Below are 20,540 nucleotides of genomic sequence, written 5' to 3'. Positions count from 1 at the left end.
ATAATTATGTATTTTAGGTTAATTAGTTATACATTTGCATATTAATAATGATGAATTGATTATGCTTGCAATGAAGAATGCTCATGCTCTTAATAAGTATATGCTCATACTTATGATAAAGAATGCTTCGTACACTGTATGACAGTTAGGGGACACAACAACCTTTCTGAGAATGTGGTTGGAAAGAGATATAATGGAACGCATTATAAGAAATATTTAAACAAGTTAACTGGAAAGGTGTTGTGCTGCAAACCACTAGCAACGTTTGTACCAAACGTTTTGTGTGAAAAAATACAATTCATTTTTGTCACAATTTTTGAGCCTAAAACAAAGGCTGAAGCCTTTTTGTGTAAACTATAGCCTAATGATGCAAGCCTTTATCTTCAGCTGAACCCATAACGCAAATCTACCCCTGAAATGAAATTGTGAAAGTATATCGTGAAGTTATTCAGTTACTCACCTGTCCATTTAACTATGACTTTACTAATACAAATGTAATATTTACAATTTGAGAAACATCTTTTATTGCCTATAAACAGTAGTTTATTCCCCTTGATGTCGCACACCTCTGGACTTGCCAAAGGCTGCCGTGTTTGATGCCTTGTTTTGTACCACTGGTGGGTTTTGTTTGAATAGTTTCATTTGATGGCAGATGTTTAAAAAAAACGGTGCAAAGTTTGGCTGGAAGGAGCAACAAAGTCTAACTTCTGCATTTACCGATAGGTGGCAGCATGAAAGTCTCATTTCTCCCATTTCCTGGCACCAGTTTGGAATCAGAATGAGAGAACAGATTTGTCAGGCGCTTGTAGATGTGTTGGCAGGGTATCTTCCTGCCAACAACCTTAAGGTTGAATGATGAATAGTCAGAATACTGTATATCTACAAAATACTCATTTGTGGCCAAAACATTGTGCACACAAAATACTAATGGTTGGAGTTGAAAGAATTTCCCATCAATTTTGACATTCCTGTCCCTCTACTGTGTATATAACCCCATTTTATATATATGTAATAAGAAAAAAAAACACATAACTTAGTCTTTCAATATTTTTATTCTCATGCTGATGAATATTACCTTTTGCATTCATGCGTGTGCATAACCTTGCATGGATGGACAGAACTGTGCAGAAAATAAATTTAAAAAACGACAGAAAGAGGTCCAGTATTACAGTACACTTATGTTAATGCTTAGTGTTACTCGATGAAACAGACTAATAGACAAGCCTCGGTGTGCATTTAAACTACTGGGCCTCCAACAAGTAGGAGACCACGGCCAGCGCTGCCGCCTCCACGGCAAACAGGTGCTGGTCGTCCACATGCGGGCATCTGGTCCGCATGAAGGCGGCCAGTCGCAGCAGGTACTCCAGGTTGTGACCCGTGCGGCCTTCACACACAGCGATGCGTGCACCAATCTCCTCGGGTGCGGCGGGCCCCAGGTACAAGGGGTTGTCGGCGGTGGCGATGTACAACAGCGCCAAAACTGATGGACCGCCTTCCTTTGGATGGAAGGTCACCATCTCAGTGATGTAGCCGCCACACACTGCCTCGCGCATGTTCAGGTAGTCGAGGGCCGGCTCCACCTGGTCGCCCTTCACCTCGAAGGCCACGCCCCATGTGCTCGCCTAGAATGTGAAGACAACCTGGTGAAATACTGACACCATTAACTCGCGCAAATTTTCTGTTTAAACTAGCGTTGGGTGTTATAAAGCATGAGATAACTAATTTGCATTGTAAAGTCAAGTACTGCGGAACAAAGCCAGCTAATGCGTCTGATGTTGGTAACTGAAGGCATCTTCTGTACCGAAACGTCTGGCAGGACCATGTATGCTAAGTATGCGGAAGTGGGGCTACTTACGTCATCCTCTGGAATCAACGTCACCACTCTTCCGGGCTGTAATGAGAAAAGGAGGCTTTCATGAGACAACACCCCTTGGGGTGGTTCACCTCTCACATAAAAAGTAAAATAAAAAAAAAAAAGACAAATATAAACTTACCAACTCATCGTTACCGCGGTGGAAGTTGTCCCCGTGCCAGAAACGTCTCTTGTAGCCTCGAATGTAGCCCACCGTGCTCTGCTTGTACTTGAAGTCGGGCTTCCACACCAGCGAGCCGTAGCCGAATATCCATAGGCTGCTACTGCTCTTTGGGATCAGGATGTCTTGAGGCTTCATGTTGTTTGTTACGACGCACAATGTTTACGAAGAAGACGATGGATGTAATCGTTCGGGTCTCGCGCTAAACTAGCTGGCTACGAACGTTAGCTTCCTCCGGTCCAGCAGCAGCGGTACCGGTTGGCTCGATGGTATACCGCGAGCGGTATTGGAGCCCAACTGCTTGGCAGTTGCGGGGACGCGGTTGCGCGAGGGTTTTTGCCGATGCATCGCCATTTGCAGTTACTCTTGCCGCATAGTGCCCTTTAAAAAGCCATGGTGGCGGTAGCCGCTTGGGGCCTAACGACGAGACGAAAAAGAAAGACGGGCTGTTTCAGCCGGCTGCTCAAACAGGCTTAAAAATGATAATACACGCCTAATAACAAAATGTAATAAGACGTTATATAAAAAAAATCTTTTCCGGCTTTCTCTCAGCGATACCTTCTGCCAATCTCCTTTGCTCAACGGAATAACGGCGCAGCACTCGCTTATATATACGCTTTAGCAAGGGTTGGCCGGAGGCAGGTTTTCATTTAAACCAATACGCATTACAGTAACCATATCTGCGTTTGAAGTCCACCCAATCAGATTCTAAAGCACTGAAATAGGACGGTCCTATGATCAAAATTTGATATCTTATTGGCTGCAGTGATTCGTGAAAGTGACGCCCTCTTGCTTAATGTTATTGATCAATGGGCTTGTCATTCAACCAAATTCAGAGTGCGATTGGCTTACTGCGCTGCCACTCTTAATGTACTGCTTGTACAGTGCGGCTGACGCAACATTTTCTCAGGGTTTCAGACCATTGACTACAAGCAACACCCCGAGACATTGCATCAGATTTGCAGTTGAATCCTACACGACCTTCTGATTATTTTTAAACATACTGCATAGCAGCGACCTTTTCATTAATGTTAACATATTTAATGCAATGTCGTCGTTTCATTTTTATTTTCAACATCCAATTTGTAGTCACTCATGGGCCTTTTTCTTGATGTTTGTTTACTTGAACCAGCCAGAGGTGAAATATTCATGGACTGGACAGTTTATAAGTAATCCGTTTTTTTTTTCATTGAAGCATCAAAGCAAAAGCTGCCTTTGACAACATTGAGAAAGATGAGGGTTTATTGACAGAGGTATGAATTTAACAGTCTTGGGGATGATGCAATGCAATTGAACAACACACAATCGTGAACATATTGTTAAATGAATACCTTTCTGACAGTGTTACACTAAAGTGAGCCCCAAATAACAAAACTTGAGCCATGTTTAAAATGGTGTACACCTTATACAGTACATCGGCTAACTCGCCACCATTTCACTGCAGTGACAGGCTCTCAGTCTGGCTCAGAGGCGTCGGCAATCAAATATTTGCCTCCAAAGTACTGCTGTCTTTGTTGTTTACGACCTAACTCCCTAAATGTTACTCTTGTGTGCATTATTTTGCCTCACGACTCCTAACAGTGGGCATCAGTTGGTCAAATCACTACGCAAACGATAAAGGGCCAGCTTTTTTGGGCCCTTGAACTCTACAAAATATCCACCACAGCATGGCCTGTCATTTAACCACTGCAGTTAAAACATATTTAGACCGAATGTACTCCTGAGCCATGCGTCGAAAGTGTGCGTCCTAACTGGAAAAACAAGACGTCAGTAACAAAACTGAAAAGGCTGCGGTTTTTCTGGGACGCACGAGACATTCCCTTATACGTCAGCGTCTGACGCAGTGGAAAACATCCACCATCGCATTTTGAAAGGGCACTAAAGCACAGTATATCCAAGTATTTGCATTGTAAATGTTGAGCATTTACCGCTGCGGTCCCCACTGTATGTAACTGATGCGGTGGCACATTTGCATGACTTGGGTGCAGGCAGCGTGAGTTCGAATCCCACTTGGTGGCAGCGCGAATGTTTTGCCGGAGGCAGCGAGTCTGACAAGTTGACCGGGATGGACGCCATGATCACAATTTGGCATTTCTAAAGATAATACAATACAATACATGCTGATTTATAATGACGCTCTGAGAAAGATCATTCGTTGTGGCCCAATTGTAGAAAAGTGTAATTGATTCCAAATCAGCATTATATCAGACATGACAAAAAGTGTCTGGGCTAATTACTAACACAAAAGTGATACTTGATGAGACTTCTGCTTCATCCACAATGTCAGCTTCCCCATTTTTTAAAACATTATCCTCACAACAGGAGTTGATTAGTCGGCCTGTTTGCACTGTCGCTTCCTGGGGAAAAAAATAACTAAAACGTGTGCGTGAGAAAATCAGTCGGCCTCTGCCGGCACGCTCTGCATATTTATTTTATTATTTTTTTCATTTTAATCAAAGAGGAAACAGGAACTGATGTCAGCGAGTCACAAACAGGATGCTGTGATTATAACACAATGAAAATGCCTGGCGGTGTTGTGCGTGACGGTGACTTTGTGAAAGGTGCGTGTGTCAATGTGCACTGCTGTGGTACCTCGAGATTTTTGTGAAAACCTGATGTTGAGGCGCCATCAGCAAATCTCCTGAGCTCTCAGCGCAATGGGCATCAAAGCATATTTTTTCTTTTAATGTGTCATTTATGACCCAAAAAGGAAATGAATGTGAAAAGTAGTAGTTGATACCAAGTACTTTTGTTGGTGTTGTCTCAGAATCACGCTGTTAAGCCATGTGTAGTGTTGTTGGTTTTATTTTGGTACGCTTGCTTCCTGTTTTTGTTCGATTGCTTTTCGTTTCAGAGTACTCTGCTGATTTGCGGCAGGTTTTTAATTGTGAAAGATAGGATTTGCCGCACCCACGTAGGAGTGCAGCATGTTCTCAACCGCAATCTTATTGGCTGAAGTGGATCGTGAAATGAATGCCCTCGATTCATGTCGGGCTCCTCAATCTATTCCTCAAAGGTTAGCGTACACAAAACAGAGATGTTTTTGTTATTTCAGAGGATTTATGGCACATGCACTGCCTCCCATCTGGTGTAAAGCCCGCCCTTTTGCCCCTTCCGCTTTGGTGAGGGGAACCCCCCCACGCCCCCATTGCCAGGCCCCCCTCCACCCGGCTTTGTTTGCCCCCCTGAGTGGATGGTACAGAAGCGGGTAGTAAAATATCACTTTGAGCCCCGGAGGGCGAGGCCGCCAGTTGGGGAGTGTGCATTCATAAGCGTGTGTTATTTTAATGGGTGCTTGAGAGCTGGCATATGCTGCTGTTATGTTTTTTTTTTTTTTTTTTTAAATCCCCCACGCACACACCTACCCCCCCCCCCCCCCGTCCTCTTTGCAGCATCTGTTTTCAGGGTGACGCGTGCGTGAGAGCATCACGGGAGGTGGGGTAGGGCTTTGTTTCACCGTTTCCAGCTCGAGGGGGCTCGGTTGCCAGGGAAACGGATTTGAATTTCAAGCTAATTTGAGGGTCCGCGGAGAGAACGCAGGGCGGGACGAGAGCCAAAGGCGTTTCCAGGAATTGGTCAAAGTCGTGATGCGGCAGGCAGGCAGGAAATGAGGAAGGATGAAGGGTTGGGGGTCTTTGCTTTGTGTCTCCCATCCATATCCCCCAAAATCCGAGTCTGTTATCTGATGCGCAGCTGGATTTCATATCCACAAGCCAGGTCGCGTTTATTCCGAATTCTGGCCGTCATTAAAATTGATCCTCCATCGAAAAGCAATAAACACAAAGCACATGTGAGCATTAAACACCTCGGAAATATCTTCAAAGCTTTTTCCCCACAAAGTTTATTCCTCAGAAGTTTGGTCCTTATAAATATGCATTATATACAAAATAATATTATAAAACATATAAAGAACAATGTGTCGTATTTAAATTAAACTCTGGAAATCACTTAAAAAAACAATTACATTAGTGGTTCTGTAGTTTTGAACTGTGTCATCGGTAGGCAGGCAGTGGTGGCGTGAGAGTTTTTTTTTTTGTGGTTGTCTCGTTCAGGTTGCATAGAAACGCTTTCTATGCGTACGTTTGACTGCTGTCAGTCTTTGCTGATTGAAAAGTATCTTCTTCATTTGTCATCTTTTGTAGTGCAAACAATCCAAGAGGAGACAAGGGCACAAATGTAGCATTTTTCACCCCCCCCCCCCCACCCCAACCCACCCCCGGTTTTTAAGGCTTCTAGTGAACTCGGGCTGCATGTAAATCTCCAAATTGAAGACGTTCAGACATTCCTTAGTCTGCGTTGGTGACGTTGGATTGTGGTTGTTGACCCTGAGTTTTTGTGTCGCTTTTTTGTTTTTTTGCATAGAAGGCAAAGGTGGCAAGAGTGACTGACGGGAGTAAGGGTTTTCTGCAAGGGCGGGGCTAAAAAAAAAAATCTCAGGCAACTTTCACTGATTGGTTGGCTGTAAGTCATCGTGGTTATGGTGATTATCACAAAAGGCCAGAAACGGAGTGGCCGGGAGGCGATCCACCTTCGCCTCCTTTTCACCCTCCCAAGAGATAAGTTAAAATGTTCCTCCACCGTGTCCTCAAGTTTTCCAGAGAGCAGCGGCTGACACGTTGAAAAAAAAAAAACCCAAACAAACACGACCTCAAAGTCTCTTCTCGCCTTTTGTAAACAATCCTGAATGTTCCAATTCCTGCTTGATTGTGTTTCTGTTTCTCTCTTGCGTCATTTGTTTTAGACCTGCAGATGGACAAAAGGAGAAGAGGTGGTTAGCTTAAGATCAAATGTAGCCTTTTATAGATGCTCAGTTGATTAGTGATAAACTTGACCATGAAGTTCAGCTCCACCGTTGCATTGAAAAAGTGTTTTGGCATATCCATTTAAGCATGACCAAGCAGATAAGGATAAAAAAAGAGAGGGGGAGTGGGGGGCGGGGGATGAAGTGCATCTTAATTATGGTCTGGAAATGAGTCCACAAAGCACTCCTGGGACCCAACTGGTCCAACCCTGGGTGGAGTCTGCAACAATTCAGAGCCCGCCATTCATAACTGTAATTTTGCTTTTTATTTGCGGTCGACTTGAGTTAAGGCGCCGTGGAACACAATTAATTCCAATGTCATGTTTTCTATTAAGATATAAAGTGTCCAAGATCCGTAAGTCGAGTCATATGGTGGAATGCAGACCTCTGCCTAGGACGGAATAGTTCTAATTGTGTTTCAGTGGCTTTGTTGATACCCGACGCTTTGATTTGCCTGATTTTCGTCATTAAGATTTGTGTATGACTCTGAGAAATTTATTATAGTGCCGCTCGTTAAGTATTTGGCAAAGCAGTGTTTTATCTTGACAATGATTGGCCGTGGTCAGACAAGCTCTTCATTGACTCTTTCCACAAAAGAAGGTTGCTTTTGTTTTCCATTTTCTCCTCAGTTATCCTTTATGAGATGGCTGGAAGTTGTAATGTAGTTTATGAGAACAAGGCAACACAATGTTATTGGGAAAAGGACAGCCTTGCTTTTATTTTTATTTTTGGATTGATCTGACGTTAATGATCATTGAGTTAACAAAGATACACTGGTTTCTTTCATCTTCAAATTCAAAACAACACTCTCAGAGGATTAGCGTGAATGCTGGCATGGATTTATTTATGTATTTATTTAATCGGAACAAGATGACAATCGGAGAAAAAAACATTTCGGGCTTCAGATGATGGAAAGGGATGTTGGCAATCGTCTAACCAACTTTACTACGGTATGCTGCCTTACTAATTGTGTTTTTTATTTTTTTATGTTTACAGTTACACGTAAACAACATTCCCCTCAAAGGGTTTAGAGCAGATGCTATAGTGGCATTTTTATCGGCCCGGCATAACAACAAAATGACATCCAGAAAAGAAAGGAGCACCGCCAAACTTTTTTTTTTATGTTTTCAGTCTTCCAGCTCCTTCAAAAGCATGCAACAACTTCTTCCTTTATTTTACCGTGTTCTACGTGTAAACGCCACCAGCCTAAAGGGATTAGCATGAATGCTAGCAAGTCAATCTTATCGGTATAAGATGACAAAATGTCTTCAGGAAAAGAGCACTGCAGGCTTTTCTTGATGGAAAGGATGTGAACAGTCTTCCAATTGACCCTCCAAGATAAAATAGCTCCTCGTAAATATTTTACTGTGAACAGCGGCACCCTCCGCGGGTATAGCGTGCATGCTAATGTCACAATTTATTCCGTACCGGATAACAAGACTGATTTTTCTTGGATGTTTTAAGTCTTCTTCTATAGAACTGGCTGTTTTCAAATAATCTGTCATCCCTAACACCAGTTGACACCATTTTTGCTCTGACAGTCGACTCGGGACTAGCATGAGAGTGGCGCAACTTACCTCGGTTGCTATGATGCATTCCCTCCTTGCGTCGGCTATGACGAATACTGACTGGTACATGGAGTCTGTGGATGAAGATATCGTGGATATCCTACACTCTGGCTTTTCACTGTGGACACAAACATGGCGGCTTTTACAACAAATTCCTGAAAATACTTGTTTCCGTGTTACTGGTACAACTCGTGAGTAGATCTTCACTGTTCAATCAACTTACCTGCACACTCTACTCAAGGGTCTCTTGTCTTCTAAACATTTGTCGTAAATAAGACTTTTGTCTTCTTGCGACTTGTCGTCCTTAAATTCCTTTTTTTTCGAGCTGTAAGGGTTCAAGTGATAGTTTTTATGGATAAAGTTCGACTTCTCCGAGTCGCAGTCCACCTCCAGGCTGACTTTCTGGTTGGTGTTTTTCAGTTGCGACGACGATATCAGGTTATCCCGCTGAGCGCTGGAAACATTGTTCATAGTCTCGGTGTCCTCTCGCTGCCTTCGAGCCTGCCGGTGGATGTGCCTCAGGGCCAAGCCCACCATGCACAGCAGCACCAAAAGTGCCACTAGCCCCACGGCTAGAGAGACGGCCGCCCACTGGAAGCCATCTTGAATCTCCTCCACTTGTGAAGTCACGGCGGCAAAGAACTGGCAACTGGGCCCGGTGAAGCCCGGCGGGCAGACGCAAGTTGCCGGCGTCTTGCTGGTACAGATGCCGCCGTTGAGGCAGGGATGGAGGGGACACTCGTCCTGGACCCTGTCGCAGTTGCGTCCACTGTACCCCGGGGGACATGCGCAGGTGTAGTCATTGATCCGGTCAAGGCAGGTACCACCGTTGACGCATGGGTTCCCGGCGCACTCGTTGATGTTGATTTCACAACGCTGGCCCGTAAATCCTGCGCGGCAGCTGCACACCCGAGTGCCACTGTGGATCATGCACTGACCACCTACAAAAAACAGGAAGAAGACGTTTTACTCCTGAAGTGTCCCGAAAAAAAATCATACGATGTGAAATATGGTTGGGAACCACTGCTCTGCATAAATGGGACTCCAAGGTAAATCCTTGTACATTTTACAAGAGCAAATGGTTGGTTAACAAGTTGTACCTTTTATCGATACCAGCGCATGACTTCTAAAGGTGCAGTAGTGTACTTAGCCACCCGTTTCCGAGTCCCACTCTGACGGAAAGTCTTTGTTCTACTCGCGGGGGTGTCCAACTTATTTTTGTCGCGGGCCACACCAGAATCGGCAGAAAGGAAGCAATTTCCCCAACTGACCCCACAAAGTCGGGAGGAAATAACAAGCCTTCAAGGTACATTCAAATTGAGTTGTGAATGCTCAACCAGTGTCGATCTCCAGAAACATTCCCACAAGGACACCACAGCTCGTACATCTGTGTTCTATCAGCAACACTACCACACAACTGTGATTGTTCTCACAAAAAAACCCCAAAACAAAACAATTCTGGCTTTCGTAAAACAAGACATCCCCCCCCCCCCACTTCATCAGCAACGACCACCGCGGGCTGCGGTGACATTTACAAGCTATAGCTCAGGGCTGTCGACTGTTTATGAGCAGGACAATAGACGCCAACTTCCCAGCAATTCCTGTTGTTCCGCACGCTTCCAGTTGCAGGAATCAGTGGTGGGGCTGGGGGTAGGGGGGGTGGAGGAAGGTCGTACCATTAGCGCAGGGAAGCGACGTGCACTTGTCCATTCTCTTCTCGCAGTTAAGGCCAGTGTAGCCACGGGGACACTCGCACATATAGCTCCGCCCATTGTCCTTCTCCCAGCACTTGCCACCATGGAAGCAGGGGGAATCGAGGCACGTCAGCTGGCTGTGCTCGCAGTGGGAGCCCTCGTAGCCCTCCGGACACGAGCACATGTGGCCGCTGTCCAGATTCTAGGGATAGAGGTGTAATGTTTGCGTCAATGTACTCTAGGCATCCATATTCGAAACCACCTGTCCTCATTGTGGTCGCGCCAATTGCAGGCCATATACTGTATAGGAAAAATAATCATTCTTACTACCACTTCTGAACAATTTAGAGTCTTAAGAGTCTCGTTCAATCTATGTAACATACACCTTTTTAGAATCTGGGAGGGATGCAGAGGAGTCTCACAGGGGAGAACCTGCAGACTCCAGTGCCGAGATTTAAAGTCCTTAACCTCTGAACTGTGAATTAGATGTGCTGCCCACAAAAAACAAAATGGTCGGATTGTAAATGACATTTATTCTAAAGCTTGTAGTCGAACCACTGGCCCAATTTTTGTCCATGGTTTAGAACTCTGTTGCTGATTGTCAGACCGGCCTTGTGGGAGAGTTGCATTTTTGGGGAAAATGGGAAAAGCAACATTTCTTTGGCTTGGCTTGGCTTTGATTGGCCACCATTTTTCCAGCACACAGGAAGTGATTTTATTTTCTTGTTCGCTTTGTATCAGTGGGAAATGCTTGATGAGCCATCGTGACATTTCTGGAAAAGATTTCCTTCTGGTTTCTAATTGAATTAACTTGTTTCCGTGGCTCTTTTGTTTGGGATGAATGCCCTTCCACATTTCAGAACATTTCCATGTAATTTGGAAAATTGATTTTGACTTGCTTTTATAAGTAGTAGGGACTCTGGAGTGCTTGCCAAATTAGAAAATGTGTTGCTAGCTTTGTTTTCTGTCAAAAGAGGCTAATTTTAACAAGGCATAGTGGGGAAAAAAAATATTTTTAAACCTTGAGGTATTATAACCATAACATAACACAGATAAGTTTTTAAGACACTTAGGAACTGTTTTAAAGTGTAAAAAAAAACGCTTAATGACTTACGGTGCATATCCCTCCATTACGGCAGGGGTTGCTGTCGCACTCCTGCATCTCCAGATCGCAGTTGACGCCCGTGAAGCCCGGCATGCATGTGCACGTGTAGCTGCCCTGGCCCGTGTTCATGCAGGTGGCGCCATTCACGCAGGGATGGTGATGCGTGCAGAAGTTCAGATCTAAGCGGGGATGGAGGAAGACGAGGAGTTGAGAGGTGAGTGTTTATTTACGACTGGAAAAGAAAGTTATCCCCCCCCACCCCTAACCCCACCCCCGCCCCATCTCTGCTTGTGTATAATGAGTGAGGGGACACTCGGACGGAAACCCAATTTAACTAATGCGCTTCAGCCGACCCGAATGAAAAGCCGCTGCAACATGAGACTGCCTTTGAAAGTGGACCAGTGTGTGTGTGTGTGTGTGTGTGTGTGTGTGTGTGTGCGCGCGACTGTGTGCGTGTGCGTGCCCTTACCTTGGTCACACAATAGGCCTCCCCAGCCCTCTTGGCAGTTGCACTGCCACGGCAACTGGCAGGTGCCGTGCTTACACGACGGGTACTTCTTGCACTCGTCGCAGAAGGTGCCCTGCCAGCCGTCTCGACACCTGTAGTGGGCGATGTAAAGGCTCAGTCTCACGATGACAATAATACGTCTTCAAGTTCTCCCATTCTTGAATTTGCGAGCACATTTTTTTGACTGTAATATACGTTAGGAGTTAATATATGAGCTGTAAAAGTCACATCATATTCTAAGACGATTCCGATTTTTTAATGTAATTTTTTTTAATCTTAATGAGAGAAAATTTGGACAGATAAACAGACAAAATAATCAGTCTAAAAAAAAAAAGAAGAAAACTGACGATAAATTCTATTATAACCTGCTGTGCTGAGTGACAGTGGATGTGTGAGAGCGGCTTAATGATTCTGTTCGGGCATCCCGAAGGGTTTTAACCTCATTCCGGGTCGGGGGAGTGATGGATTTGTGTCGCCAAAAAGAGGGCAAAAATATGATGTAGGAGGAAAATTGCACATGGGAAGGGGAGAAGTGGGGAATTTGCGGAGGATCGTTTTTGATTATAAAAGGAGCGCAAATGTGGTCGTTTGAAACAAAGAATCCCTTCACTGTAAACGGAATGAATGTGACACTGAGCTTGATTTGTTTTGATAGTTTTGGGCAAAAGCCAAACTCTTTGCCTGTAACTTTTGAGTCCAGTTGCATAAATCAAATGTAGAAATTACTAATAAATCAAGCGGTACGGAAGATGAATGAATGAATGAATAAATAAATTGTTCAGTGATTGAGCATAGCGGGGAGCAAAAAAAAGCAAGCACAAGCAGCATCCTCAAACTGTGCTTTTTATTTTTATTTATTTTTTGTATGGGGTATTGTACCTAATCATATGGCCTGAAAGGTGCACCATACTTAAGGTTCAATACTTACACACACTCGCCAGGTTTGGAGCAGTTGCCGTTCCTCTCGCTGCAGCCTTCCAGACAGATGGCTACGAAAAAGAAAAAAAAATAGAATCGGTATTATACACCCGTTGTTGCATTATGAAGTTATGAGTAAAATATGTAAACAAGGAATTTTTTTTTGTGCCCTCCTTACATGGAATAGCATTCTCGGTCGCACTTGATGTCTTTATAAATAACGCGGCCAGAAAAATGTCCATGTGTCTCGCTTAGCCGCTCATTTGATCTCAACCCAGCTGCTGAGGGGGTTTGTTTGCGCAGCGCGGGACTCTCGGGGCTCCGACATTATCGCGCGGCTGCCGACGGTAAGCAGCCAGTTTAGCGGGCAACAGATGCTCGCTCTCAATAGCAGACAGCTGTCACTATTGTTGTTGTGGCCGCCATATTTGCAGCTGCCGCTATCGAGCGCGCGCGTCGCTCGGCGGCCCCGGCGCGTGGCTGGATAATAGCAGCGTGATTAACCTCGGCGCGTGTAAGGCACGCGTGCGTGGCCTCCGAGCCATGCGCGCACCCCCCCGGCCCCCCCTTCTCCCTCACCCTCTGCTCTCCTTGCAGTCCCCTCCCCTTATGCGGATTGGGTTACCGGGCACGCGCAAACCACTATTGTGGTAAATAATACAGTGTGTCAGGTAAAAGCACACCTGTCGATGGTAAATGGCCGCCATTCAGAATCGGTCAGGCGTGTTTGAACTTGTTGGGGGGGGGGGGGGGGGAGTGAAGCGTTACAAAGGTAACGCAGTTGACGCTAATGCAGCACAGTGGCACCTCGAGTGCCCCGACCGACACTTACATTTGCTTTTTCACCCCACATACTGTGTGTTCTTTCATTGATGCCAGTGAATGGTATCATTCTCATTTTCTAATTGGCGATTGCGTGTGTTAATGTCTAAATCTCGAATCATATTGCATACATATGAATCATGCAACAACCAGGGAATAAAGTTGGTTTGCAAACCGAAATGTCATTGGACAAGCTGGATATGTCAATCATCATAGCAGCCCTCTACCCCCGTTTTCTAAAGTTAAACACTTTCTTTTGTTAAAATAACTAAAAAAAAAACAAAAACGCAAAAGTAGTGTCTCAGTTCAATCCCCCTCCCCCCACATGTATATTTCCCGTAGTGAAAGATGAGCCTCTAATTGCAACGCGTCAGCCCATATGGTTGGAATTTGGCACTGCGCTCGTCCGAATAGATCACGCCAATTCCTCTTTGGCCATGAAATGGCACAGAGGACCGATCCATTTCGGCGTATCCAGCACAGGGTAACGATTCCTGATTCATTTGTTGTTGTGAAAAAGGAGTGTGAGGGTGGCGTGCATGTCTGAGTCCAAACTTTTGATTGCAGAGTTGGAAAGGGCGTCGAAATTTGCTTGCCGCCAATTTCGAAATCGATCTCCTTTTTGAGCCACTTTTAATCCATCTTACTTTATGTAACTGGTTGTCTTAAGTATCAAATTGCAAAAAATTGCTGGTGAAATAGTGTTGAGCGTCCTTGGGAAGCATGTGTTGAATTCGGGTAAATGTAAAACTAACAACTTACACGGTCTGGTATAAAATGACTTCCATAGTCTCATTCGGAGCTTTGCTAAGCAATGATTTTGGTAACAAGGTCCTTGAAGCTCTCGGGGCTTCTCTCAGGGTAATTGTCAGCACAATTACCCCGAGACATGCTTTTCTTTCAATGTGACCCCTTCAAAAAACAAAACATCCCATAGCCGCGGGGGTCCAGTCCCATTCCTATTCCTTTCAAATGTTCTCGACGCAATAATATTTCACATACAACCCATCGGTGTTATTTCGACCCAAACTCTATGTAGAACTTACGTTCTTCGCAGTATTCCCCCTTCCAGCCGGCCAGACAGGACAGCTGTCCGTCCCTGGTGCAGGTGTAGTGTCCGAAGCGGTCGTCCCGGGGCGTGCATTTCTTGGAGCAGCTCTCGCCGTAGTAACTTTTGTTGCAGACGAAGCGGTAGGAATACCTCAGCTCCGTCTGCTCGCTGGTTTGCGTGTCCTGCGCCCAGTCGCTGCCCACGCCCAGTTGTCTTTGGATGGCGAAGAAACTGATCAGAAAGTCCGGATTGTTGGTTTCTGGAAAGAGTTGGACTGTCTTAAGGAACGATTTGATGAAGTAAATGCGCCTTCACCACCACCTTACGTCGTAATGATTTCAGTATGTCTACCCTGTGGCGTTTTTGTTTGGCGGTATATCATGATTTTTGACATGTAAAATGTGAGATTAAGAAATATTGCTTTTGAATGTCTAGAGTGGGTGCAGTCTGGCTTTGTAACATTTCCTGCTACAACTGCAGAAAGGGTCACAAGCCATTGTACCCTGAAAGGTACAACGACCCCCCCCTCCCCCATCGGAGAACATACTGTATCATAAATTATTGTGCTTTCTAACGTTGCCTGGTTCCACTCCACTAATCTGCCCAGTAGCAAGCTGCATCCCTTATCACATCCTATACAGCCCAGATGAAAGATAAACTCAGGTTTTGAAATTTCCTCTTTCTCTTCCGTCGGCAAAAACATTCCCAGCAGCCCCCCCCCCCCCGCCCCCCCAATCCCGGTCCCGTCTTCCAGCGGGGCGGAACAGAAGTAAGGTGTAAAATACAGGAAGACGCAGTCAGGGCTTCTTGGCAGTCGCCGCGTATTCTCACCGAAAGCCCCGCGGCTCGTTCCCACGCCAAAAATAAACCGCAGGAAGTTCAATTGTGTTGAGCACAAGAATGAAGAAGAAGGTGTCCGCAAGTTCATAACAAAGAGGTGGAAAAGGTGTGAAAGAAAAATGTGAACGCAACCAACAGGGTGACTCCATAAAGACTAATTAATGGTTCGGTCGTTTGCAAAATAATTGTTGTGTTATGTACAAGTTCATCACATCCCCTTTTTGTTGGGTTGTTGGTGGGGGGTCTAGTAAGTGTGCATCTAGAGCACCCTCCTGTGGTGAAGCTCGGACACGCAGCACTTACCTACAGGTAGATTTCCATGAGGAGAGTGCCAGGCTTCAATTATTAACGAAAAGGATCCCTATATGGAGAAACAGACAGATTGTTACCAGCCTTGAATTGACTTTTTAAAAATTCTTTCATGTATATTTAGTCTCAAGCTGGGACGCTCGGTAGCTTTCGCAAAGCATGATGTTGTCACTGCATTATTAAGAGGAGCAGGTGAGCTCCCCCCAACCGACCAAAAGCAACGTAAAACCAACCGCTAAAAATTCCTTCTTACCGGCCACCCGAAATTGAAGGGGATTTGGATGGGACCTGGCGGCACACCGCTGAAAGAGTTTGAGGAGCCCAGCACCGGCGTTTGGGTGCTGCCGAAGATGCATTCCCCGGGCGACACCACCGCCTGATAGTTTTTTAGGCACACTCTGAAGTAAGTCCTGCAGCTGGGCTTGCACGGCAGCCCGTTAGCCAGCAGACCCCTGTGGTTCTTAAAGTCGTGGAGGTGCAGCTCAAAAACACCTGAGGCGAATACCTACAAAAGACAATATAAATGCATAAATAAATAAATGATCGTCGCTCCAAAAATAAACAGAACTGTGGATCCAGTGTTTTTTTTCTGCTGGGGTGGGGGGGGGGTCTTCCTTCTTACCTGTGCCATGGAGCTGAAGGCAAGGATGAAGGTGAACCAGGCTGCCATCCTTCTGCAGCCAAAGTGACAACCCACAATGCAATCCCAATTCCAAAGACGCAATTTAATAAAAGTAGAAGCAAAAAAAAAGGGGGGGGGGGAGATGATAATCCTTCCAAATGCCCACTCTTAACTCCTCTCCACCAGAAAAAAAACGTTATCCAAAAGTGACGCGACCAATATCCAAGAAGCGCGGCGACCCCCCGTCTCCTCCTCCTCCTGCTCCTCCTGTCGCCCCTCCTCACATGGCACCGTACTCCACAAACGTGCACGTCAGCGGCGCGTGCGCGCGCGGCAACTCGTGAGTGTGTGTGCGCGCGGTTTCGGTGAGGTGCAAAAAAAAAAAAGTTGTGCGTCCACGGAGCGTCCACACAGCCCGCCGCGCGTCACTCTCGTCCGCCTTGAGTGGGAGCGCACGGCGCGTGCCCTCCCTCATTTATAGACTTGCGCGCCGCGGCTCATTACATAAACTGCCAATCGTGGACGCCGCGCTCCACGCCCACTCGCCCACCCCACTCCTCCTCCTCCTCCTCCTCGTCCTCCTCCTCCCGACTCGCAACCCGACAACAAAATATGCAGATTTAATACGTGCGCGCGCTCGCACGCGCACGCCGCGCCATTATGTGGCAAGCATGCGGCAACATCTGTTCACTTATTTTTGGCGCACACTTGCGCGTTCTGAGCAAAGACAATGAATGGATGATGACAGGAGGAACGCCGCCTTAATTAGTCCAAGTATTTAGTCACGTGTCACGTCTCTCGTATCAATTTGGACACGTTAAGTGTGTCATTTCAATTTATTTAAGTGACTGGTGACATATAATTGCCGTTATGGTCAATTTGTATGACCGCCTATTCTATTGATGCTACAGCAACAACTACTACTGCAACTACCAAAATACTGCAAACTTCCATAAAAATATTTAATCAGAGCCAATTTATGAATTTTTTTTTTGTAAATTAACTTCCTTTTGCTCATCCTAAGAAGACAAATATTAGGGGTGCGCATCACTCCGCAAGAGATGTTTCGATAACCTTTTCAATTCATGGGCTATGATTAAAGGATGTGATGTTTTTAAATTGAAACAAAAAAAATCATGAGCGACATCAAATCGCTTTATACCAATTTATACAATTCGATATGTATCTTGATACATGGCGTATGATACAATTAAAGGAAAAATTCAGGCTGGTTTTAAAAAGTAAAACTGATATTCCCATCCGAATCGTTTATAAATGTAAAAAAAAAACATGTTTAAAAGTTGTTGTTTTTGTTTCACTCTAATTGTTGTATTCTCTACGTTTAACATATTAATGTATGCACAGTACTGACTGCGGTGCACACATTTTAAGCAAAAATATTCATTTAGCACCGACTGCCTTTTGGATTCATACCAGCATACACAAACCTTTCGTGTAAGTTTGCATTCCTAATAATAAATCAGGGATGATCTCACTGAACAATTCCTCCTTACACTCATTCATGATTATTATTTTTTTCTTCCTCCCCTCTGACGGGTGTCGCGTGGGCACCTTTACGCGCATTCGAGCTTGACACAGTTTTGCCGGCAGCATCCCTCCCCTCCCCTCCCCGTGCGCTTCTCTTCTCTTCTCCACTCCACTCCTCGTTGTTTAGGCGCGTGTCCCTGCTCTTGGCTTCATGCGGGAACGCAGTGTGCGGGCACATCACTATTCAGCTGTATGCAAATGAACACACACACAATGCGTTGTAGATGTCATATATTCATGCATGAAATGTGTACCCCCTTCTTCTCCATTGTGGTCGACAGTCATATCATTATTATTCATAGAACTGTCATTAAAACAGTTCAGTGTGAGTGTGTGTATCATCATATGCAATATTTAGCGTTCAAGTCGGGCTGCATTGGATGCCAGAAATAGGGACTCAATGTGTCGTGGATCTTTTTTTTTTTTTTACAGAAATATGTATATTGTGTGTGTGCGTGTGTGTCATATGTCTATCTGCCTTTCCAAGGTCGTCATATAGGGTTAAAAGCAACATACGCGCAAAATATGCGTGATGGACAAACCTTGGTGTTTCGTCCGTTGTTGTTGTTTTTTTTTTCGTAAGGTAGACGCCCGCTGCGCAGAGTGAAAATGGAGAGCGTTTATCGTGTTGATTCGAGCGGCGGCAAACTTGCATGCTATTGACACACCTGTTGTGTCCCCAGCGAGTCTCCACGGCACAATGGCTTATGCATGCGCGCACCTCAGGCTCTCCTCTTTCTAAATATATATATGGAGTTATACACAAAACGGCATCAGCTGCAAATTCTCTTGCTTGTCGACTTTAAAAACCAATTGCCACCCAACGAGTTGCCTTATTGTCGCCGTGAAAGCTGTGATTTCTCGGTCGTAATGGACCTTGATGGCAAATACACCTATCATATAAAACAACCGCGACTCCCGTCTACCTGCTGTAAAAGGTGTGAAGGAACACACCGAGCTGATAACACTCTTTGCTTTAAGGGAAAGCGAGTGACGTGCCAGCCATATGTTCTTTTTAAAAAAAAATCATCGTGTACAATCAAAACACTGCATTGCACACACCGCATTAGATTGAAATCAAATTTTACAGCAAAAGCACACATGTAACTAGGTGAGTGCAGACCTCCGTCAAGACCGAACCAAAGCAATTGTTCAATCACGATGTGCTCTGGTGATAAGATAAAGTCCTACCCCACAATAAAAATAATGCGTGACAGTCTGGCGATTATGACCATATTTGTCCCCAATTCAAATGTTTTAGCTCCTGAGCTCTTCTGCCTATGATGGGCATCCACTCGCAGCCAACAACGAGGCGCTCTAAAGCCAAAGCCCGGGTGCCCCCCACCTTGGTTCCCCATCTTTCATTCATGCACTCATGGCCTAAAACTGAAGCGGACAACAGATAAAGCGGAGAGCGGTCCAAGGGGGAAGCCGAGCTGCTGTCATCGGATGCTCTCTGCGTTCTTATTTATAACATGCCTCACTTAAACGCATCGTATTGTTACGCGAAACCGGAGCCGCGCACGGACCAGCTGCTGCCGTGCGCCTCTCAGCCATGCTATTCTCACTCACTCTGTGAGTGCGCGGGATGGGGACCGTGCCTAGATTAAGATGTCTCTGCTTTCTCGGGAGTAGGGGTCGGGGGTGCGGCCGGCGAGCGGGTTTTGGGTTCACGCGCAGGCCTCGGCCTTTGATGTGTGGCTGTTGCGGCATGTTTGCGGGTCACCGTGGGATTGGGGCTTCGTGCTTGACAAAGGACTTTCCAGCGGTTTCACTTTGATTCCGGGAGCAGGAGCTTCATTCGTACTTGCGTCGTCGCCATTTTGCAAATTTCGCTGCAATGGCGACGGAGGGTAAACCAGCCTCGTCGGCATGCAAGATTATTGTTGCCCGACTGTCGGGAATGTACTGAATGTCGGCACAGCCTTGACACTGAAGCATCTCGTTCTGTCTCATTCACTTATGGAAGACCGACGTAATACAATATGGCTCCCTCAAGTGGGCTACAGGCAATCGGACAATAAATATCAAAGGTCGGCGAAACGTTGTTCTCGACGGGCTCGTTTGTCCATGCGGCAAAAACGCGCATTCGACGCGAGACTGTGCAATATGTCATTTATCTGATCTGGCTCAGCTCAGTAACTGGCCACCTGCTGTATTGACGACTTGTTTGCTCTCTAGCGTTTGGGAGCAGGCCTCTGTGTCGTAAAAGCTGTAATGATGGCGATTTAAGCAGCGGGGTCAATATGTTGTTGCAGATTGCCGCTGACGTCAACGTCGCGACCGAAATGTAGGGTGAGGATTTACGAGCTGCTCTTCAGGGGTCGCAGGCTCACTCTTTGCCTCTAGCAAGCGGCCGACGGGAAGTTAGCGACATGAAAGAAAGTCAGGAGGAGACGGCTCGGTTTCTCTTTGCGGTACTCCTTTGCGGAGGTGACGCAAAACGACCCGCATGTCTTTGAACGCTCAATTGTATTGTGAAAGTCCGGAAAGGTTTACAGAGGAAAAAAAGAAAAGTGCAATTTGCCACCATGTCCACAGTGTCAAATTGTTGCTTTGTGATCGGGGAGAATCAGCTCGGAGAAAATCAGGAGCCAAGATAGGTCCTCGAGGGGGTTATGAACTCACAAATACCGCAAGAATTCAGCTGGCAGGCAAGGTTATGAACAAACCAAATTTAAGTAAAAATGAAAATAGTGCATACATTTACCCCTTCCCGCT

The 20,540-nt window shown here is 45.6% G+C and overlaps 2 protein-coding genes across 2 annotated transcripts; both read right to left on the bottom strand.

The window, feature by feature from the left end:
- Positions 1–1,033: 1,033 nt before the first annotated feature.
- Positions 1,034–2,635, bottom strand: chac1 (ChaC, cation transport regulator homolog 1 (E. coli)). The gene is made up of 3 exons (XM_052052949.1): positions 1,995–2,635; positions 1,856–1,891; positions 1,034–1,622 (listed from the first exon to the last, which is right to left on the bottom strand). The coding sequence occupies exons 1-3, from the start codon at positions 2,169–2,171 to the stop codon at positions 1,242–1,244; spliced, it is 594 nt and encodes a 197-aa protein (XP_051908909.1). The 5' UTR covers positions 2,172–2,635; the 3' UTR covers positions 1,034–1,241.
- Positions 2,636–5,857: 3,222 nt separating this feature from the next.
- dll4 (delta-like 4 (Drosophila)) lies at positions 5,858–16,731 on the bottom strand. The gene is made up of 11 exons (XM_052052943.1): positions 16,272–16,731; positions 15,903–16,154; positions 15,644–15,701; positions 14,496–14,759; positions 12,638–12,698; positions 11,671–11,801; positions 11,211–11,380; positions 10,079–10,298; positions 8,626–9,343; positions 8,412–8,520; positions 5,858–6,776 (listed from the first exon to the last, which is right to left on the bottom strand). Exons 1-11 carry the CDS (start codon positions 16,317–16,319, stop codon positions 6,771–6,773), a joined length of 2,037 nt encoding a protein of 678 aa, XP_051908903.1. The 5' UTR covers positions 16,320–16,731; the 3' UTR covers positions 5,858–6,770.
- Between the last annotated feature and the right edge of the window lie 3,809 nt (positions 16,732–20,540).

Source organism: Hippocampus zosterae, chromosome 19 (assembly GCF_025434085.1).
Source record: "Hippocampus zosterae strain Florida chromosome 19, ASM2543408v3, whole genome shotgun sequence".
Classification (NCBI taxonomy): Eukaryota; Metazoa; Chordata; class Actinopteri; order Syngnathiformes; family Syngnathidae; genus Hippocampus; species Hippocampus zosterae.
This window is presented reverse-complemented; position numbering and strand designations above follow the sequence as displayed.

Coding starts and splice junctions, on each gene's coding strand:
- chac1 (XM_052052949.1), bottom strand. CDS start 2,171: ATGAAGCCTCAAGACATCCTGATCCCAAAGAGCAGTAGCAGCCTATGG. Junction 1,892..1,994: donor ACCGCGGTAACGATGAGTTG/GTAAGTTTATAT, acceptor TTCTCATTACAG/CCCGGAAGAGTGGTGACGTT. Junction 1,623..1,855: donor CGTTGATTCCAGAGGATGAC/GTAAGTAGCCCC, acceptor TTCACATTCTAG/GCGAGCACATGGGGCGTGGC.
- dll4 (XM_052052943.1), bottom strand. CDS start 16,319: ATGGCAGCCTGGTTCACCTTCATCCTTGCCTTCAGCTCCATGGCACAG. Junction 16,155..16,271: donor CCTTCAGCTCCATGGCACAG/GTAAGAAGGAAG, acceptor TGTCTTTTGTAG/GTATTCGCCTCAGGTGTTTT. Junction 10,299..11,210: donor GTAATGGAGGGATATGCACC/GTAAGTCATTAA, acceptor CTCTATCCCTAG/AATCTGGACAGCGGCCACAT.